Source organism: Salmo trutta, chromosome 12, assembly GCF_901001165.1.
Source record: "Salmo trutta chromosome 12, fSalTru1.1, whole genome shotgun sequence".
NCBI classification, from domain to species: Eukaryota; Metazoa; Chordata; class Actinopteri; order Salmoniformes; family Salmonidae; genus Salmo; species Salmo trutta.
The window spans coordinates 9,916,167-9,935,699 of NC_042968.1; the positions used below are offsets into that span (position 1 = coordinate 9,916,167).

Sequence of the window (19,533 nt, forward strand, 5' to 3'; positions counted from 1 at the left end):
ATGAGTTTCTAGCAGATAGACCGAATGGTTCAAGAGAAAATAGCTTAACCAATGAAAAAAGAATCTGATCAACAATGGCGTTATTTCAATTAACTATGAAACTCTTCCAACTATTGACACAACTGCCACCAGTTTGAAGGCAAAATAGCGACAACAAACTGACATAGTAAAGTAAAAAAAAAGTGTGTGAAAAAAATATAAAGGATATTTCATGCTGAAAACCTCATAATAAACACCAGTGATATTCACTAACTTGACGGTATATATTTAGGATCATGTTTTACAGCTCTGTCAGTCAATAAAAAAAATCGACTTAATTATTTCATACATTTTACATGTGACAAGGCCACACAGAGGGCCAGAGATCATTACAGACACCTGTACAAATCGGAAGTACCCAAAAGGGCCACCGAAGTCTTGCGATAGATTACACAAAATCCTTGAAAGATACCACAATTCTGGTAGTTTACTGGTAAACTTTGAAAGTTTGCAGTAATATACCTTCCCTTTGCAACCCTAAGTACGGGGATAACAGAAGCGACAGGCAGGGACACATCCACAATTCCCTCTTCTATTAACAAGAAAACATGTCAGATGTCCACAGCGCTTACCAAAAGACTGCAACATATGAGAAGAAGAAAGGGAGAAAAAAAGACAGGCAAATAAAGAAGAGTGAGAGAAGAGGAGAGGACTGTGGAGGGGACGAGTGAAAGGATTGCCCTGTCTCTGCCGGGTGACAGCTTTTCTCCTCTGAGCACAAACGTGTTCCTTCAATGCCATGAGGGGGTGAGGGGAAGTCTTATGAAGACAGACACTGGGAAGAAATGGCCCTGTATGACGAGTCTGGGGGATGGACAGCACTGTGTGGAAAAGCACCATAGGCTTTTAGAAATGCTTTTCCCCGCAATCCATTCTTCTAACGTAAGGTAGAGCCTGCTTCACTGAGCAGAAATCGATCATAGTCACACTACAAAGCACACACATTGTAGTGAGTAGCTCGCGCTTCAAAAGCCAACATGTGGTCTACTTACAAAACAACCAACAGTAAAGGGAGTGCCACTGGTACACCTTGGAAGTGTTGCTAAGTGGCACCAGGGATAATTGGAAACACAATACAGGTGTACTGGTAACATTCCATGCCCTTTTTGAAAAGTACAAACTAGACCAAAGACATAGCAGTTCACTCATGGTGCATTTCCATAAAGGATTTTACTCCAGTGTTTTACCCAAAAGGCTCAGACTTTTCTGTTTCCATCTATGTGGGCCGGCACTTGTCTCACTGGGCCATGGCTCCGGCGGACTTGCTCTCACTTGGGGCCAAAGCCAGGCCACTGGTACTTTTCAGCTGGCGTTTACTTAACAATGGCAAACTGTGAACTTTAACATCTCACAAAGCAACTGTTTTGATGATGCAGAGGTTGTTGATTCTGCTCTTCACAAGTCCTACTGTCAGCCGTTGCTATGGAAACACATTATCCCTAGTATAACATAATATGGCTGGTATTTCCAGGGACCTCATGATACAATATTATCGCGATACTTAAGTGATAATACGATGTATATTGCGATTCGATACTATGATTTCATTGCGATTCGATGTTCCAAACATATTGCTCACCATATGTCTGCTGCAGATGGACGAGGGAGAGACTTGGGAAAACAAGTTTTGATCAGTCATGGAGTGTTGATAACAAATTGTCTCCCTATTTAAAAAGAAGATGAAGAACAAGCTTTGAAGGACAAATACTAGAGTTTTGGTGCAGCCGACTAGCGCAAAAATAATATTGCAATATTGTCAAAGCGATACATCTTCAAAAAGAATATCTCCAAACATGTAACTGTACCAATTATTTTCCCCCCATCACTATAACATAAGGGTGTATGACTAGTGTAACTCTGGTGTTACAGTCGAAAGCGGCATCATGGATGCTTCTCCCCACAAAGTGTTTTTCTTCAGGATGTGGTTCTGCTGATGACAAAGGAAGGGCTGTACATGTAGTACTGCCTCTGTCTCTCTGGTCCGTTTGTGAGTTATCTGCAGCAGATCAGTTTAGTCGGCAGGCGCTAAGTAGAGCGGCTTCCGGTTGTATTGAGCAAACGTCAGGTCTGATTCCGGGCCCTTGGCTGAGGTAGTCATTAAGTAGTCATGTCAAATCACCGGTGGAGTGAGGGAGGATGTCCGGAGCCTCTCGCTCCTCTACCACTCACCTACTGCCAAACCAGGTAGCCAGAAGGTGGGTATGATACTCACACAGGGGCTCGTGGGTAATTTATGAGCAGGGCACTGCCGGCTTTGACACATGAAAGCAGGAATTCAGGAGCCTGTTAGAGCTGAGGCTCACACTGGAGATGTTTGCTGATACCTGAACTGACACAGCAGTTTGGGGTGTGTCTGATATGATCACTCTTTTCTACTAGGTGGAATCACACACATGTTCCCAAACTCCTGGACATATAACACCCTCCATACTGTGCTCTTCTCAATTTACATCAACAACATAGCTCCGGCAGTAGGAAACTCTCTCATCCATTTATATGCAGATGATACAGTCTTATAGTCAGCTGGCCCCTCCCTGGATTTTGTGTTAAACGCTCTACAACAAAGCTTTCTTAGTGTCCAACAAGCTTTCTCTACCCTTAACCTTGTTCTTAACACCTCCAAAACAAAGGTAATGTGGTTTGGTAAGAAGAATGACCCTCTCCCCACTGGTGTGATTACTACCTCTGAGGGTTTAGAGCTTGTGGTAGTCACCTCATACAAGTACTTGGGAGTATGGCAAGACGGTACACTGTCCTTCTCTCAGCACATATCAAAGCTGCAGGCTAATGATAAATGTAGACTTGGTTTTCTCTATTGTAATCGCCCCTCCTTCACCCCAGCTGCCAAACTAACCCTGATTCAGATGACCGTCCTACCCCTGCTAGATTACGGAGACATAATTTATAGATCAGCAGGTAAGGGTGCTCTCGAGCGGCTAGATGTTCTTTACCATTTGGCCAACAGATTTGCCACCAATGCACCTTATAGGACACATCACTGCACTCTATACTCCTCTGTAAACCGGTCATCTCTGTATACCCGTCGCAAGACCCATTGGTTATGCTTATTTCTAAAACCCTCTTAGGCCTCACTCCCCCCTATCTGAGATTCCTAATACAGCCCTCATCCTCCACATACAACACCCGTTCCGCCAGTCACATTCTGTTAAAGGTCCCCAAAGCACACACATCCCTGCGTCGCTGCTCTTTTCAGTTCGCTGCAGCTAGCGACTGGAACGAGCTGCAAAAACACTCAAACTGGACAGTTTATCTCTTATCTCTTCATTCAAAGACTCAATCATGAACACTCTTACTGACAGTCGTGGCTGCTTTGCGTGATGTATTGTTGTCTCTACCTTCTTTCCCTTGTACTGTTGTCTGTGTCCAATAATGTTTGTACCATGTTTTGTGCTGCTTCCATGTTGTCCTGCTGCCATGTTGTGTTGCTACCATGCTGTGTTGTCATGTTGTTGTATTAGGTCTCTCTTTATGTAGTGTTGTGGTGTCTCTCTTGTTGTGATGTGTGTTTTGTCCTATATTTTTATTTTTAATCCCAGCCCCTGTCCCCGCAGGAGGCCGTTTGCCTTTTGGTAGCCCGTCATTGTAAATAAGAATTTGTTCTTAACTGACTTGCCTAGTTAAATAAAGGTTAAATTCTTATTACCAGACACTGTATCTACAGCGGAAAGCACACTCACAGTTCAGTTCACAAAAGCACACTAACTCTCATATTCACATACAGATGTTGGATCTTAATTTGACCAGTTTCGTCACAGGAGTAAAATAATCCTGCAGGAGGATTTGATTATTCTCAAAAAAGTAAAACATTCTAACATTCTATTTTCATAGGCTACAATTGGGAATAGTTTAGGTGCAGCCTACACCTGCATTTCAGGTACACTTCTATGTCGTAGACCAATATCTATCTTGTGTTATTATTAAGCTACACTGAACAAAAATATAAACGCAACATGTAAAGTGTTGGTCGCATGTTTCATGAGCTGAAATAAAAGACACCAAAAATATTCCATACGCACAAAAAGCTTATTTCTCTCAAATTCTGTGCACACATTTGTTTACGTCCCTGTTAGTGAGAATTTCTCTTTTGCCAAGATAATCCATCCATCTGTCAGGTGTAGCATATCAATAACCTGATTAAACAGCATAATCATTACACAGGTGCACCTTGTGCTGGGGACAATAAAAGGCCACTCTAAAATGTGCAGTTTTGTCATACAACATAATGCCACAGATGTCTGAAGTTTTGAAGGAGCATACAATTGGCATGCTGACTGCAGGAATGTCCACCAGAGATGTTGTCAGAGAATTTAATGTTAATTTCTCTACAATAAGCCGCCTCCGACTTCGTTTTAGAGAATTTGACAGTACGTTCAACCGGCCTCGCAACCGCAGACCACGTGTATGGTGTCATTTGGGCGAGCAGTTTGCTTATGTCAACGTTGTGAACAGAGTGCCCTATAGTGGCGGTGGGGTTATGGTATGGGAAGGCATAAGTTACGGACAGCGAATACAATTACATTTTATCAATGGCAATATGAATGCACAGAGATACCTTGACGAGATCCTGAGGCCCATTGTCGTGCCATTCATCCGCCAACATCACCTCATGTTTCAGCATGATAATGCACGGCCCCATGTCACAAGGATCTGTACACAATTCCTGGAAGCTGAAAATGTCCCAGTTCTTCCATGGCCTGCATACTCACCAGACATGGCACCCATTGAGCATGTTTGGGACGCTCTGGATCAACATGTAAGAGAGCGCGTTCCAGATCCCGCCAATATCCAGCAACTTCACAGAGCTATTGAAGAGGAATGGGACAACATTCTGGTTACACCAGATACTGACTGGTTTTCTGATCCACGACCCTAACTTATTTTTAAGGCATCTGTGAACAACAGATGCATATCTGTATTCCCAGCCATGTGAAATCCATAGATTAGGGCCTAATGAATATATTTCAGTTGACTGATTTCCATATATGAGCAGTAACTCAGTAAAATCTTTGAAATTGTTGCGTTTATACTTTTGTTCAGAATATATAAAACTACGGTTGTTGATGCATATGGCTGAATTTCAGATACATTTTAGTACATTTGAATGTCGCAGTAGCAGGACCTACAGTAGTAGGGCATTTATTCTGTCTGGTGCGTTTGAGTGAGTGAGAAAGAAAGGGAACTGCTGGTTTTCTGTGAATATATTTATCACGAGGCTTATTTGAATTTGAAGGAAAATACTCAGCCACAACAGAGTGATCAAATGAAGATACTATATCTGTACTACACCTGTTTATACATACTACAGTAAGAACATACCACACATACTAGCCAAGCCATGCCAGGCCCATATAACAGCTTCTGTGTGTGATAATATCTTAGAATTTCACCAGTTGCCTGCATGTTACTAGTGGGTGGTAAGAAGTCATTCTCACACCCTGTGGTAGACAGACTCTGTTGGTTGGCTGGTTGATGGATGGGTTATAATGGATCTGATAGTCGCAGTGATGTTCCCTCCTTTCACATTCAGTGTTGAAAGGAGCCTCCAGGGCTGAGATGCCACTGTTGCTCCCTGACTGTGACTTGGGATGGGACTGCTGTTTTCTGGGCAGTCTGTCAGCCATGCAGCCATCTCCACAGCAACCCTCCCAAATCAATTTCGCATGAGACTGATTCAGCGGCTCAAGGTCATCCTGCAGCACGGCCATCAGAATCAGGCTGGAGTCTGGATGACACGACAGCTGCTGACCAGGCCGGGGCACACTGTGACTGCACCGAGCAACAGCTCCACGGGGACAAATACTAAGAACACACACTCCCCCACGCTCTCTCTCTCTCTTTCTCCCTCTCCCCCTCCTTCACACTCTCTTCCTCATCTCTCTCCCTCCCCATCTCTCTCTCTCTCTTTCTCCCCCCTCTTTTATCTCTCTCTCTCTCTCTCTCTCTCTCTCTCTCTCTCTCTCTCTATTTCTAATATTTCTCTTGCTCACACACAAATTCAACCAAATAGGACCCACAGACAAATGAACAGTACACAAAAACAGAGCTATGAAGAAAGAGGAACAAACCCACGTGTACCCAGCTCTCTTATCGTCAGCCCCTTGATTCAATGTGACAAGGACAGCCAACCACAGTGTGCTTTATGTTTTACACAATACATGGTGTGACCCATTTCCTGCCTATTGCATGGTCTTGGCTGTTTGTCTGGCTGTAAGACAAATAATCAGAGATCTGATTCTAAAACCCAGAGGCTGGTGTAAAAAAGAGAGCAAGCAGTCCACAGAACAGCAAAAAAACCCAATAGACATCAGTCTCTTCCACAACGGACCTGTCACACCTTCAATCACGATGAGATCCCAAGCACAGGAGCCCGGTGGCACCTTAATTGAGTAGGATGAGTGGAAAGGAATGGCTGGAAGGGATGGCTGGAAGGGATGGCTGGAAAGGAATGGCTGGAAGGGATGGCTGGAAGGGATGGCTGGAAAGGAATCAATGGAATGGTATTGAACACATCAAACACATGGTTTCCATTACATTCACTTCATTCCAGCCATTATTATGAGCCGTCCTCCCCTCAGCAGCCTCCTGTGATCCCAACTGATATGCATGAATGAGATAGATAGCAGTGGCCCCTATTTTGCAAAGACACATGAACCATTCAGTTTATTCTATTGAAAGAGTTCATTGAGATTACAAGTGATACCAAACAGTAACATCTGTATGTTACAATACATGAACTGTATCTATCTCAGAGTTGCTACCTAATACTGCATCTGGGCACAATGCCTTTTATCAGACAGTGTTACTATCGCAGCCTCCTTCACAGCATAACACCGCCACAATATTATCCATGAAGGGAAGTTGGATATGATTGGATGTGGGTCACAGAGCCGTGGAGGGGGAATGAATATCTGGGTCAAACTGGATCATAGAGGCTTAAGTCTCTGTGCATTCTGGTTCACCTATTAATACACCACAGAAGGGACGGCACAGATAATCATTATTATACCGGAGTTCTTCCACATCCAACCGTACTCATTTACCAGGAGGTTTGTTGTTGCTGTTGTTGTGTATTTTGCGCGTGCGTGCATGTGTATGATGTCGTGGCATCACCATAGTTCACTATTCTAGATCCATTAACCCAATCCCATCCTTCATCATCACTGCAACAGAATTAGAGTCAGAGGAATTAGGTTTTGCATATTTCACATTAAATACATGATGAATCCTAAAATAGATATTTTTGCTCATCTGCCTGGCAGCAGTTTGAAATTACTCAAAATCCCTACCTCATTTCTGCTGGACTGGACACTTTTCAGAAAAGTGGTGTTTGATAAGGGGAAAATCCCCCTTAATAACAGACAATACGTTTTTTGAGCACTGAGACATGGAAACAGTAGAGCCCAGTAGATCTGCCAATGATTCACCAATCTTGACTCTAACGGTGTGGAAAATAAAGCGTCTGACCATTCCCTTGAGGCTGCCATGGTGAAAACAAGAAAATTAAATGTGATTAGTTTATCTCCCGTTGAGGTGGAAGTGTGACAGTGCTCCTATCCCAGAAGTCCAGACACCATCAGCCTAAAGAGGATTAATGGGGTTAGGTATGAATGAGTCATTTCCTGTACTAATCGAAGGCCAATCCTGTCTGGGACTGTCTGTCCCTCTTGCCACAGTAACAGCACAGGACAGGCAGCATGAAACAACAGCTACAGGAAATGATTCTAACTCAAAGTAGAGGAAGACCTAGGTCATATCAGAAAATAGAAGACTTTAATTCAGAACAAATTGTTATCATTATAAGTGGGTTATCTAACAGTGGCAGGTACTGGCTCACCAAAACACTGCCACCAGGGAAGAACTTGCAGAATGAAAGTTGATACCTTTTGATTCTATTAATTCAATAGAAGATTACGAGATCAAATCATTGACTTGCTGTGCCTCCCTCCAGCGTGCCTGGCTTTACAAGAACAAGGAGATATTGAAGAAGAAGAAAATGCACTGTCCTCTTGAGTTTGGTTAGCCTCTGACTTTATTTCCATTCATATTGTGGATTATTCAGCCTCTGTGGATTCAGGCAAAGGAAGCAGCTTCACTCAAAGCTGTTGTGGAAACTGTCAGGAAGATATGAAATGGTGAAAAGTGCATAAGTCTGTCAAAAGTGATGTCAGCTACGCCATAATTGGCCTAGACTTTGAGGTGTCTGAGAGCACAGGCATCCTGTCCTTATCCAGGCTCTGCCAGAGGCTCCAGCCGGTGGGAAACTTCATACGGAGATCCTTCTGAGGGGGATCCGTGGAAAGACAAATTAGACAACCGAACCCCGAAAGGGAGTGAGTGAATAATTGAGCTACACTCATTCTGGATCAAACCAGTTTGGATTGCCCGTGGCGGCCAGCCAGCTACACTTCTACAGAGTTCCTCAGGGGACCAGGTTTACTGTGATGCCATGCTAGAGACAGAGCGGGCAGGGCGGGGGACAGGTTTTGGTTATCATGATTATCCATGTGATTCAAGTGAGCTCTGAAGAACAGTTGATTACTCCTGGTACACAAAGCCCCTTTGAAAGGCTTTCACAGAGTGAAGGACCTCCAATGCTAGAGCTCAAGGTCATACGACGTTCAACATTGCATTAGTCCATTAGATACAACATGGCTTCTTGATTAGGACTACAGCATCTTTTAAATTCACTGTTATTAAAGTCTGTGTGTATAGTCAGCTTTTACCCAACGTCCTAAAACACCGTCAAGGTCAGGAAGCAGCCCATGACTTCACTGCACTTTATCCCTCTAAGATAATTAGACACTGTGGGAGGAGGGGGGGGGGGGCATTTAAAGAGCGCTCTCCCCATGTCATTTAACCCAGATTAGAGGAGTACCGGGGATAAACCTGCATGTATGGGCCACGGCTGCTGCACCTCCCAAACAAACAGAGGGTACGAGGCCCGGCCCTGCATTATCCAGACCTCTGAGGTTTAGTGGGTGAGGAGGGCCAATAGCAGGGCCCATTTCAGCGGGATTTGGCTGCTTTGATCCCACTCTCACTGTCACGGCTGGCACACCGAGCCCACGGGATGAGGCCACAGTGCAGTCTCTTAATCTGGTTATAGCGGCTCCAATAACCCCTGCTTCTAGTTGATGTAATAACCCCCGATCCCTCCTATTGTATCTGTCCTGACTTCTCAACTGGCGGGGAGACAGATGTCCATACCTAACATACTGTACACTACAGGCCTTCATCTGAAACCCTGGGGAACTTAAAACATACAGGGGTGACACAATACAAGGGTAACTTATAAGCTGGGCCCCAAGGTACAGCTGGGTATAGGGAGAAGCATGCTTGCCACAGAGCACTACTGACCTTTGCGTATTGTATCCACAGCTGTGAATTGGGTATGGCATGTGTAAGCACATTTCCCGCTTTGAGAAATCCCATTGCTTTTGCAATGTGTGGAGGAACGGATGCTTGGGGTGTTAAGTCCAGAACACAATAAACCTTCCTCATGTATCTTCTGCCGACAGTGTTCTGGAGCCATTTTCCAGGCATCGTGCACACAGACACATTCATTCTCATCATGTCTCATCATGCTTCGACCGAAATTTCCGACATATTGGATTGGAGTTGTGAAGCTAAGTTAATGGAACCATTTGCTGTAAATGGTGAACAGAGGGATCAATAGACTAAGGCATAGACAAAGTGATAGATTAAAGGAATATGTCTAAAGCAATTCATGTGGATAAAGGCACTCATGAAGCACCAATTATCTCCATCCTCCTCATGTCTCACTCACTCCACCCCACAGCAGTTTGCCATTGCAATTATTAGATGCCATGAAGAAAGCTTGGCTACTAATTACAAAGCTTTTCTTCCAAAAGGCACAGGGAGAATTCACCTGACATCTGCCACCACTATCTGGCCACCTGCAACGCTTTTAATCGTTTTTTTTTTCTACTGTGACAAGGGAACTGAAGCGGAACCATCTTGGTATTTTATCTCCAGCCTCCATATTCTAAAATCTCACACATCCTAATATGCATTTAGATGGTCATACTTGGACCAAGTGGAAATGCAAAAAAAATTTTTGCAAATGCGGCAATTTCTGATGGATAAGCAAAGGATCATGGGTACCACTGTACTCGTAGATCATGTGCACTGAAATGGAACAGACCGTTTAAATTCCAGTCCCATTTTTTTACTGACAGGTGCTTTTTTCTGACGACATGATTTGCTAGGAGTAAACAATCATACCCATTAAGATGCAATAGGATTGGCTCTTTGATGAAAAGACAAAAAGGAAATACACTGAGTATACCAAATATTAGGAACCCCCCATTCTTGATACACATGTGAAACTGTTGAGCATGAAAAACCCAGCAGCATTGCAGTTCTTGACACAAACCGGTGCACCTGGCACCTACTACAGTACCCCGTTCAAAGGCACTTACATTTTTTTGTTTTTCCAATTCACCCTCTGAATGGCACACCACAATCCATGTCTCAACTGTGTTAATTCTTAAAAATCCTTCTTTAATCTGTCTCCTCCCCTTCATCTACACTGATTGAAGTGGATATAACAAGTGACATCAATAAGGGATCTTAGATTTCACCTGGATTCACCTGGTCAGTCTATGTCAAGGAAAGAGCAGGTGTTCTTAATATTTTGTATACTCAGTGTACTGTATATCATTGAATACATTCTGACGTTCAGATGTTTAAGTGTTTAAGGAGAGAACAACTAAAGTGGCCATAGATCTCCCTGTCAAATATTAAGTCACCAAAATAAGGTTTGGAAAGACGACATGCCTCAACTTTTGTCTGTGAAAAGGCTTCATAATAGCTGTTGCTAAAATGTATATTTACATAGCATTACATACTGTGGGCAAACCCGTTGTAGGTATGATATGATTGGTGTGATTGCACGTTGAAGTTTGGGTGATGTACATTGACATTTACATGCATTGGATTTCCAAACAAACTCAAACTGATTGTGTTAAAACCTTCCCTCGCCATAGAATCATCATCCCAGTTTGCACATCTCTGAAATTGTACAAGTTGCAAACAGGTATTCACACACAAACAAATGACAGTACACACAGACCAGATAACACAGATTACAAGATATGGTGTTTTTCTGGCGTAGAGGAGCGCCGGTTGTTGTGGATGTTGAGGAACGGTACATTACACGGTGGTGATGGATGTGGTCTGGGGAGTGCATCCTGTCTGGGGATTACAGCCTGTCTGTTCCTGTATTACCCTACTCTGACAGACAGCCAGCAGGGCGTGAGTAGGGCCACAGCAGGACCACTCCAGGGGATCCAGAGCCACCGTCACAGTCCCTAGGTCTGCGTTGGCAGCGGTGAGGAGAAGGTCAAATCGGGAGAGGGGCATGATGACAAAGTGGCAGCATTAGTCAGCCACTTGCTGCTCTTTACATTATTTATTTACCCACTCAGCAGATGCCCTGATCCACCGGGAGATGGACAGATTTACATATCATCCACTCCTACAGCTGGATATTTGGACAAACAATTTGGGCTAAGTGTCCTTTTCAAGGATAGAGCGCCGATGTCCCATCTGTAGCCTTTATCCTTCGGCGAGGTGTCCTTCAGTGAAGCCCCGTTCTCAATCAGAACGATGAAACAAAACACCAACTTAATACAGTGTCGCTGCCACACTAGTACGGGGTGACGATATGTCTTGGAAGTGAATTACTATGACAAAGATTAATACAAGACCAAAGTGAAGAGGATAGCGCTGTATCCATGAAAACCACTCTACTATTTAATTTGACATGGGAGCACAGAGCCAGTGCCTCCGTTTGAGAGCCGAAGCCGATATCTGCACTGTGACCAATGGAAGGTTAACAGGAGATTCAGGATGCTGGAGGTTATCTATTCACTGCAAACAGTGCAAATAGTATGCTTGGGCATACAGTATGAAGCAGGTAATATCTGAATTAATACATTATTCAATTAATACACACATATTTTATCAAGATGAGAGGATCCATCAATTGAATGTATTTAAATGTAAAAGTATATCAAAGTGTAATATTAACACGTGTATTATATTATAGGTCCTCAAAAGGAAAGGCATTAGGAAATAAAGATCGCTTAGACAATATCTGCTATCACGACATTCAGATTACAAAGACATTTTTAACATGGCAAAGTCATTTCTCGAAGACATTCTCAGTGATCTGTTTGTGGACAGTGAGGTTCTACACCTAACACTGAGGTACTGAAATAGTAGCAACACACTTGGCCAGCCACATGTTGATGGCTGATCCCCCAACAAAATATCAAAGAAAGTCCTCAGCTACAGAGTCAACATAAAGGACTGTGCTGGGCATAGTGGCACGTCCATAGAGGAACCTAAAAAGATCCTGCCTTTCCATTCTCTTTATCTATTTATTTTCTCTTATTCATTTTTTACAGCTTGGCCGAGAGCGGAGAGTCCGTCCACCGAAAGTCATTCCACAGCCTAGGGGGCTGGTGACATTTCAGGTGTGAGGGGGGGATGAGCTGTGAATTATAGATTAGAGGGAGAGAAGGGATTGGTGAGTTTTACTTTGAGAGGAGCTACGATTGGCAGAGCAGCCAGCAAGGTTGTATAGGTTTAGCCACCCTTCATCACTGGGAAAACTCCCATTACAGCTTAGTTTATGAACACCAACACAAAAGTCTGTGTGCAGTCTAAACATGCGAAATACTTTGAAAAGAGTTTAAACATTTCCTCTCATCTTGATATGACTTCATTCAGATTTCAATGGTTATGTATGTAGAATACGGATGCCATAAAATCACACAAGGGACAGCTTTAACGGGGTACAAATTTCCTCCCTGATCCCAGCCCTCTCCCAATAGTCAGTCAGGAGATAGATGTTGTGGCTGGTGGAGGGGCCCTCGGTGGCTCGTTAGAGCTCTTCTGAAGAGTGCCAGGGACCACATGACGTATCGAGGTTCCACTGACTGACTGCAGCCGTTTGTGGGCACAATTTTCTCGCTCTGCAAACAGTTTAGCGAAAGGTCAGGCTGCATTAGCGGCGGGTGTAAACACACCGTGGCCGAGGGGACAAGCTGTTCACTGGAAAGGTACTTATAAAGGACCGAGGCTACCTAGCAGCCGATAGATCATATATCAGAGATGGAGGTGTTATATAAAAGGCAAAACGGCACAGTCTTTCCCTGAGGCACATTTTTAACACAATCAGGCGACACGTGGTCACTACTGACGTACAAACCATGTTTGTGTCAATGAAAAAAAAGACCCTGATTAAAAATCAACCAGGCAGAGAGGTAACTGGTTTTTTCACCGGCAGTTTGTGCCTCCAAGCCATGTTTTAGGACTGGAACATCACATTTTGAGGATGGATGACAACCCGCGTTCGCAATATCAATTTCTTTATCCGTTTATTTTTTAGCAGGAACATTTTTTTGGTGTCATTTTGACAGCATGGCATGTCTATTCCCATAACGCTGAACGTACAGTGATATAATGAAGTCATGTCAATCAACACTACTGACACTAACGGCTACCACTTTGGAAAGTCACCATAGATTTAAGACACCTTAGGTCGTTATTTAAGTGGTTCAGTTCTCTGCATATTGGCTCTGGGGGTCTGCATTTCTGTCAGGTAAACTGATCATCTGAAGAGTGCCAGAGGAAGCTTACAACTACACTATTTAATCAACTAAAGACAGAAACAGATGTTCTCAATCACATCCCAGACATATATTGCCATGGTTATTATTGTTTCTCTAAAAAGAAGAGTTACATGTTCTTAGTCATTATACATATATTACACACTGGGTGGTTCGAGCCCTGAATGCTGATTGGCTGAAAGCTGTGGTATATCAGACCGTACACCATGGGTACGACAAAACATTTATTTTGACTGTTCTAATTATGTTGGTAACCAGTTTATAATAGCAATAAGGCACCTCAGGGGTCTGTGGTATATCCCAATATGCGACGGCTAAGGGCTGTTCTTCGGCACGACGCGCTGCGGAGTGCCTGGATTCAGCCCTTAGCCGTGGTATACTGGCCGTATACCACACCCCCTCAGGCCGTATTGCTTAAATATTGTGTGGATAATCAGTCTAGTATACACCATGACAAGAACAACTAAGACAATTAATATGAAAATGTGCAGTAAACATGCAAGGATGTGTCCCTTACCTGAGCAGATTAATTTCATCAACATGTACTCCCTTCCGCAGTCCTTCTTATAGTAACATTTCAGCCGGTTAATGAGGCAGGTGCCAAACTTGAGCTTCTCTCTTCTGCACAGAAGGGCGATGTCCTCATCTGCAAGGGCAGGCAGAAGGGAGGGAGATTGTGAGGGGGGAGAAGGAGACAGAGAGAGAGAGAGAGAGAGAGAGAGAGAGAGAGAGAGAGAGAGAGGGAGGAGAGTGATGTGAGTGACAGGCTCCCTGTTGTTTATAAAGCCTGAGGCACATGCATGTGTGTACGTGTGCAGATTTGTGTGTGGTGTGCAGCCAAGGGGCCACCCACGCTGCCCTGTGTTCATTAGTCTTTCCGGTACATGACCACAGGGTCTGAGTGTTCCGATCAATCCCAGGACCCCTCTGCAAACAATATTAAAGGGATACTTTGGGATTTTGGCAATGAATCTATCTACTTCCCCAGAGTCAGATGATACTCGTGGATACCATTTATATTGCTCTGCGTGCAGTTAACGCAATTGCTAACTACAATTAGTGCAATGACTGGAAGTCTATGGGCATCTAGCAGATACCCATAGACTTCCAGTCATTGCGCTAATGCTAGTTAGCATTGCCTCACGAAATGACTTTAACTTTCTTCATTCTAGAAACAGAGGCATAAAAACGGCATCCACAAGTTAATCTGACTCTGGGGAAGTAGATAAATTGCCTCATTGTCAAAATCCCGAAGTATCCCGTTAAGGCGTCCGGAGACTGGATTTGTAACTAGGTGGAAATGATTACTTTTCTAGTTTAGAAAAAAATCCATATGTAAATGAATCAAGCACTACATTATACGTGTGTTATTACTTTGAGTCTTGTGCACGTGTGTTTTTATATTCAAATGAAGCGAGTCGTATATGAAGACGTTTACTCTGTGCACACTGGACGAAGGACGACTGCACTGCCTGCCATCACAAAGCCCTGTCATTGTGAATTAGGCTTCAAGTCCTGTTTAAAGCAGAGTATGTAATGTCATACTAACCCAAGGTGCATAGTGCTCTTACATAACGCTGCATCTTCCAGGCAGCAGCTAAAATCTCTTAGGATCTAGTACACTCCGTTCACGGACCATGAGTCCTGTATTATACATTAGGCACACCATACATTCATATACCCGCATCCATGTATGATATAACCTGTATAAGAAGCCAGAGTTAAGTACAGTACTGAGCATTGGAACATCATGTAAAACACCGAGAAAACTCACAGGCTTTGGAGTAGTTCCTGACAACTTCAATTGCGTTTGAGGTGCCACAGACAAGGGGAACGTGCAGTGCTAGAGCTGGAGAGGTGCAGGGCAGGAGTGAAACAGAGAGAGAGGAAGCATTAATCTCATTTTGTAGTCCTGTCAACTTTGTTTTATGGTGACTGGGGTGTTATTCCCTCTTGGCTGGCTCTGACATCACATCATGCCTCTTTGGCATTTCTGCCCAGGCCCGATGAGGCTAATGCAGAGATTGGACAAGCCATGGCTTGGCTTGGTATTTCAGGTCCAAGGCAGAATGTGGGACTAGGCCAGACAGTAATAACATATGCATATTGGCTTTGGTCAACAGGCTACCATGACCATTACCGTCTGAGGCAAAACTACTGCAAGAGCTGACTGCAGATCAGATGTTCGGACAGTCACGCCAGTTATCTCACAACATCAAAGCCCAAATTTTATGGTGATGTGACCGTATTATTGACAAGCTAAAATGTGAAGATCAAGATAAGACTTTAATATCCCCCACAGAAAAATCGATAGTTCTTCTTGCTCTGTGAGCTCCGTCTTTTTTGTATTTATCAAAGGCGGAAATGAAGTTGATTAGTTGTGTAACCAACCCGGTATCGGACAGTTTCTGGATACCCAGATCAATATGTAGAAAAAGAGCCTAAAAAGGAGGATGGGAATGAGGACAATCAATGGAATTGTAATAACTTATCATGAACATTATGTAACATAGTCAGTGGGTTGGCATCCTCTACAGCTACTAATACAGCACTAGGATAGATACTTAGATTTGATATGAAACCAGATGGGCCTCTAAACTGGCTGTCCTGCTGTACAGTAAAATGTTCATTTCAAATGCATATAGTCCCTTTAAATGGGACAAGTATAGTTCCACACAGAGCTCTGTCTCCATGTACTATGCCATATAGATTCTGGGGATGTTTGGAAGATAAATGCAATGCTCTCTAGCTAAATTCTACATACTCCTCAGGGGCAGGTGCATAGCACTTGGTGCCTGTATACACTATGCTCATCAATCTTGGGCTAGCCCTATTTGACAGTCCAATTTAGCCTATTTTGGGTCAGTCATCAATTCATGGCCTTCCTTGGACAAGAACCAAACTCATAACGTAATAATGAGAAAGTATTAATGACTTCAATTATTTTTTTGGAAACATTCTATGAAAGCCCAAGCATGAATGCCATGATCTCAATGGTGAAAACATCTTTAAAGGTGTACCCACAACACAACATAACTAAAAAAAGCTAAACTGCTCAACCTGGAATAGTCTACGCAGATCACAGGTCAATAAACCAAAATTCAACAGTTTATCGGACAAGAGGACAGAGTAATAGAGTACGTACCCACCAACCGGTATAAAAATATCCCCATGTGATGCAGGTGTTTTCTTGTCCTTCGATTTCGGATAGCCTACCTACCCAATGCCCGCAGAAATTTTACTCGTTTAATTCGAAGAAAACATCGTGGTTAAAAGGGTTACGCTATCTTACGGTGCCACATTATATCTGGTGCGAAAACACCCAGAACACATTCCCTGGTCCAAATTCCAACTCAAACACGCGCGCTGCCGACCCGAGACATGGCCCACCTGGCCAAAATAGCAAGTATATCACTCATTAAACTTCCGTTAGCACAGTAGATACTAGATAATACTAGAGTTTTTCTAATATCCCTGGTGTAACCATCGAGCATGTAAACCAAATGCCTTCAAAAGCCGTCAAATCAAACACTCTGCAGCAAGGAGCATCTTCTATGTCCCACCGTGGCTGCGAACGAGGTAGGTCGTTTGCAGCGCTCAGTTATCCAACATACAGTATTATAATGCCATATTTAATTTAGATGACAAGCGGCCAGCGGCAGTCATGTGCCAACACTGTCGTTTGTTTACAAATGACATAAGGGCAGTTGGATGGTTACCATATCGCAGACAAACGGGGAAATACAATATCAATGTCCCAGGATGCAAGAGCACCAAAATGGTCTGTTTTAATGTTAAGTTTACAGTATTTTTATTTATTTAAATTTTTGCCGTTTTCTCAAGCAGACGAAGGCTATTATGATGTGAACTGTCTTCAGACATCCACACATTTCGACTGTTATCCACTTTATTCACTGTTTATTCATGTATTACTAAATAGGAGGATACTGAAAAAGAGGAGATTGGAGTCAACACCATTTCAGTTGAATCAAATTGGGAAATTCCAATTCAAGAATTTTCATTGACTATAATGGACATTTTTCATTTTTACGTGAAATAATAGCTTGCGAAAAGACAATAGGCATACACTCAGTATACAAAACATCAAGAGCACCTGCTCTTTCCAGGACATAGACTGACAAAGTGAACCCAAGTGAATGCTATGATCCCTTATTGATGTCACTTGTTAAATCCACTTCAATCAGTGTAGATGAAGAGGAGGAGGCAGGTTAAAGAACGATTTTGAGCCATGAGACAATTGAGACATGGATTGTGTATTTTGCCATTCAGAGGGTGAATGGGAAAGACAAAAAATATTAGGAATGTGTTCCATTTTTGAATGAATTACAATTCATGAAGCTGATGTGGGGTATTACAAATATTCCATGCTAAGTGTGTTGGCTACCCCTACTGGTGATATAATGCATTGCCAAAAAGGCTTGCTGGTGGTATATATTATGAAACATTCTTCCCATTTATGTCTGTTTGCTGAAGGAAATTGTAGTTCTGTGTACATCATAAGGACAATGTATCCATAACCATAAACTTGATAGCATTTGGATTTGTAAATGAATGCACTGTAAATCCAAAGGCATTTTTAACCAAATATTTATTGTAAGCGAAACTCAATCAATGAAAATGTGGTATTGACTCAAAAGTAAATGAGAAGTCACATATATATATATTTTTAAGATATGATAACAAATGATGTTTTTCCCCCCAGCATGCTCTACTGCAGGTAGATTCTTTAGAATTGTTTTGAATATCTGTGTTTTTGCAAGTACATTGATTCATTCAATCATTTAGTTCGATTTTTTTGCAAACGTTATGAATTGTTTTTTCCAGATTAAATGGCTTTGGTAGTCTCTGATGTTTCTGATCCTGGCAGTCATTATGAATGCAGGTTGCGGGTGAATAAAAATGTCAACTGTTGAATATATAGTGGCTTGCGAAAGTATTCACCCCCTTGGCATTTTTCCTGTTTTGTTGCCTTACAACCTGGAATTAAAATGGATTTTTGGGGGGTTTGTATCATTTGATTTATACAACATGCCTACCACTTTGAAAATGCAAAATATTTTTTATTGCGAAACAAACAAGTAAGACAAAAAAATTGAAAACTTGAGCGTGCATAACTATTCAACCCCCCAAAGTCAATAATTTGTAGAGCCACCTTTTGCAGCAATTACAGCTGCAAGTCTCTTGGGGTATGTCTCTATAAGCTTCGCACATTTAGCCACTGGGATTTTTGCCCATTCTACAAGGCAAAACTACTTCAGGTCCTTCAAGTTGGATGGGTTACGCTGGTGTACAGCAATCTTTAAGTCATACCACAGATTCTCAATTGGATTGAGGTCTGGGCTTTGACAAGGCCATTCCAAGACATGTAAATGTTTCCCCTTAAACCACTCGAGTGTTGCTTTAGCAGTATGCTTAGGGTCATTGTCCTACTGGAAGGTGAACCTCCGTCCCAGTCTCAAATCTATGGAAGACTGAAACAGGTTTCCCTCACGAATTTCCCTGTATCAGTGCCATCCATTATTCCTTCAATTCTGACCAGTTTTCCAGTCCCTGCCGATGAAAAACATCCCCACAGCATGATGCTGCCACCACCATGCTTCACTGTGGGGATGGGGTTCTTGGGGTGATGAGAGGTGTTAGGGTTGCGCCAGACATAACGTTTTCCTTGATGGCCCAAAAGCTACATTTTAGTCTCATCTGACCAGAGTACCTTCTTCCCTATGTTTGGGGAGTCTCCCACATGCCTTTTGGTGAACACCAAACGTGCTTGCTTATTTTTTTCTTTAAGCAA

General features: G+C 42.9%; 1 protein-coding gene across 4 annotated transcripts in view; it reads right to left on the minus strand.

Moving 5' to 3' along the window:
• The window catches only part of LOC115202909 (protein BEAN1), a 59,642-nt gene extending 42,253 nt beyond the window's left edge, over positions 1-17,389 (minus strand). Inside the window, exons 1-3 of one of the 4 annotated variants that reach the window (XM_029767077.1) lie at positions 16,871-17,389; positions 15,496-15,570; positions 14,239-14,367 (exon numbers count right to left, since the gene is read on the minus strand). In XM_029767077.1, the coding sequence (XP_029622937.1) occupies positions 14,239-14,263 (25 nt within the window). In that variant the 5' untranslated portion in view covers positions 14,264-14,367; positions 15,496-15,570; positions 16,871-17,389. Of the gene's footprint in view, positions 1-14,238; positions 14,368-15,495; positions 15,571-16,866 lie in introns of those variants that run through there. The other 3 variants (XM_029767074.1, XM_029767075.1, XM_029767076.1) reach the window with 3 other exon arrangements.
• Positions 17,390-19,533: the final 2,144 nt, after the last annotated feature.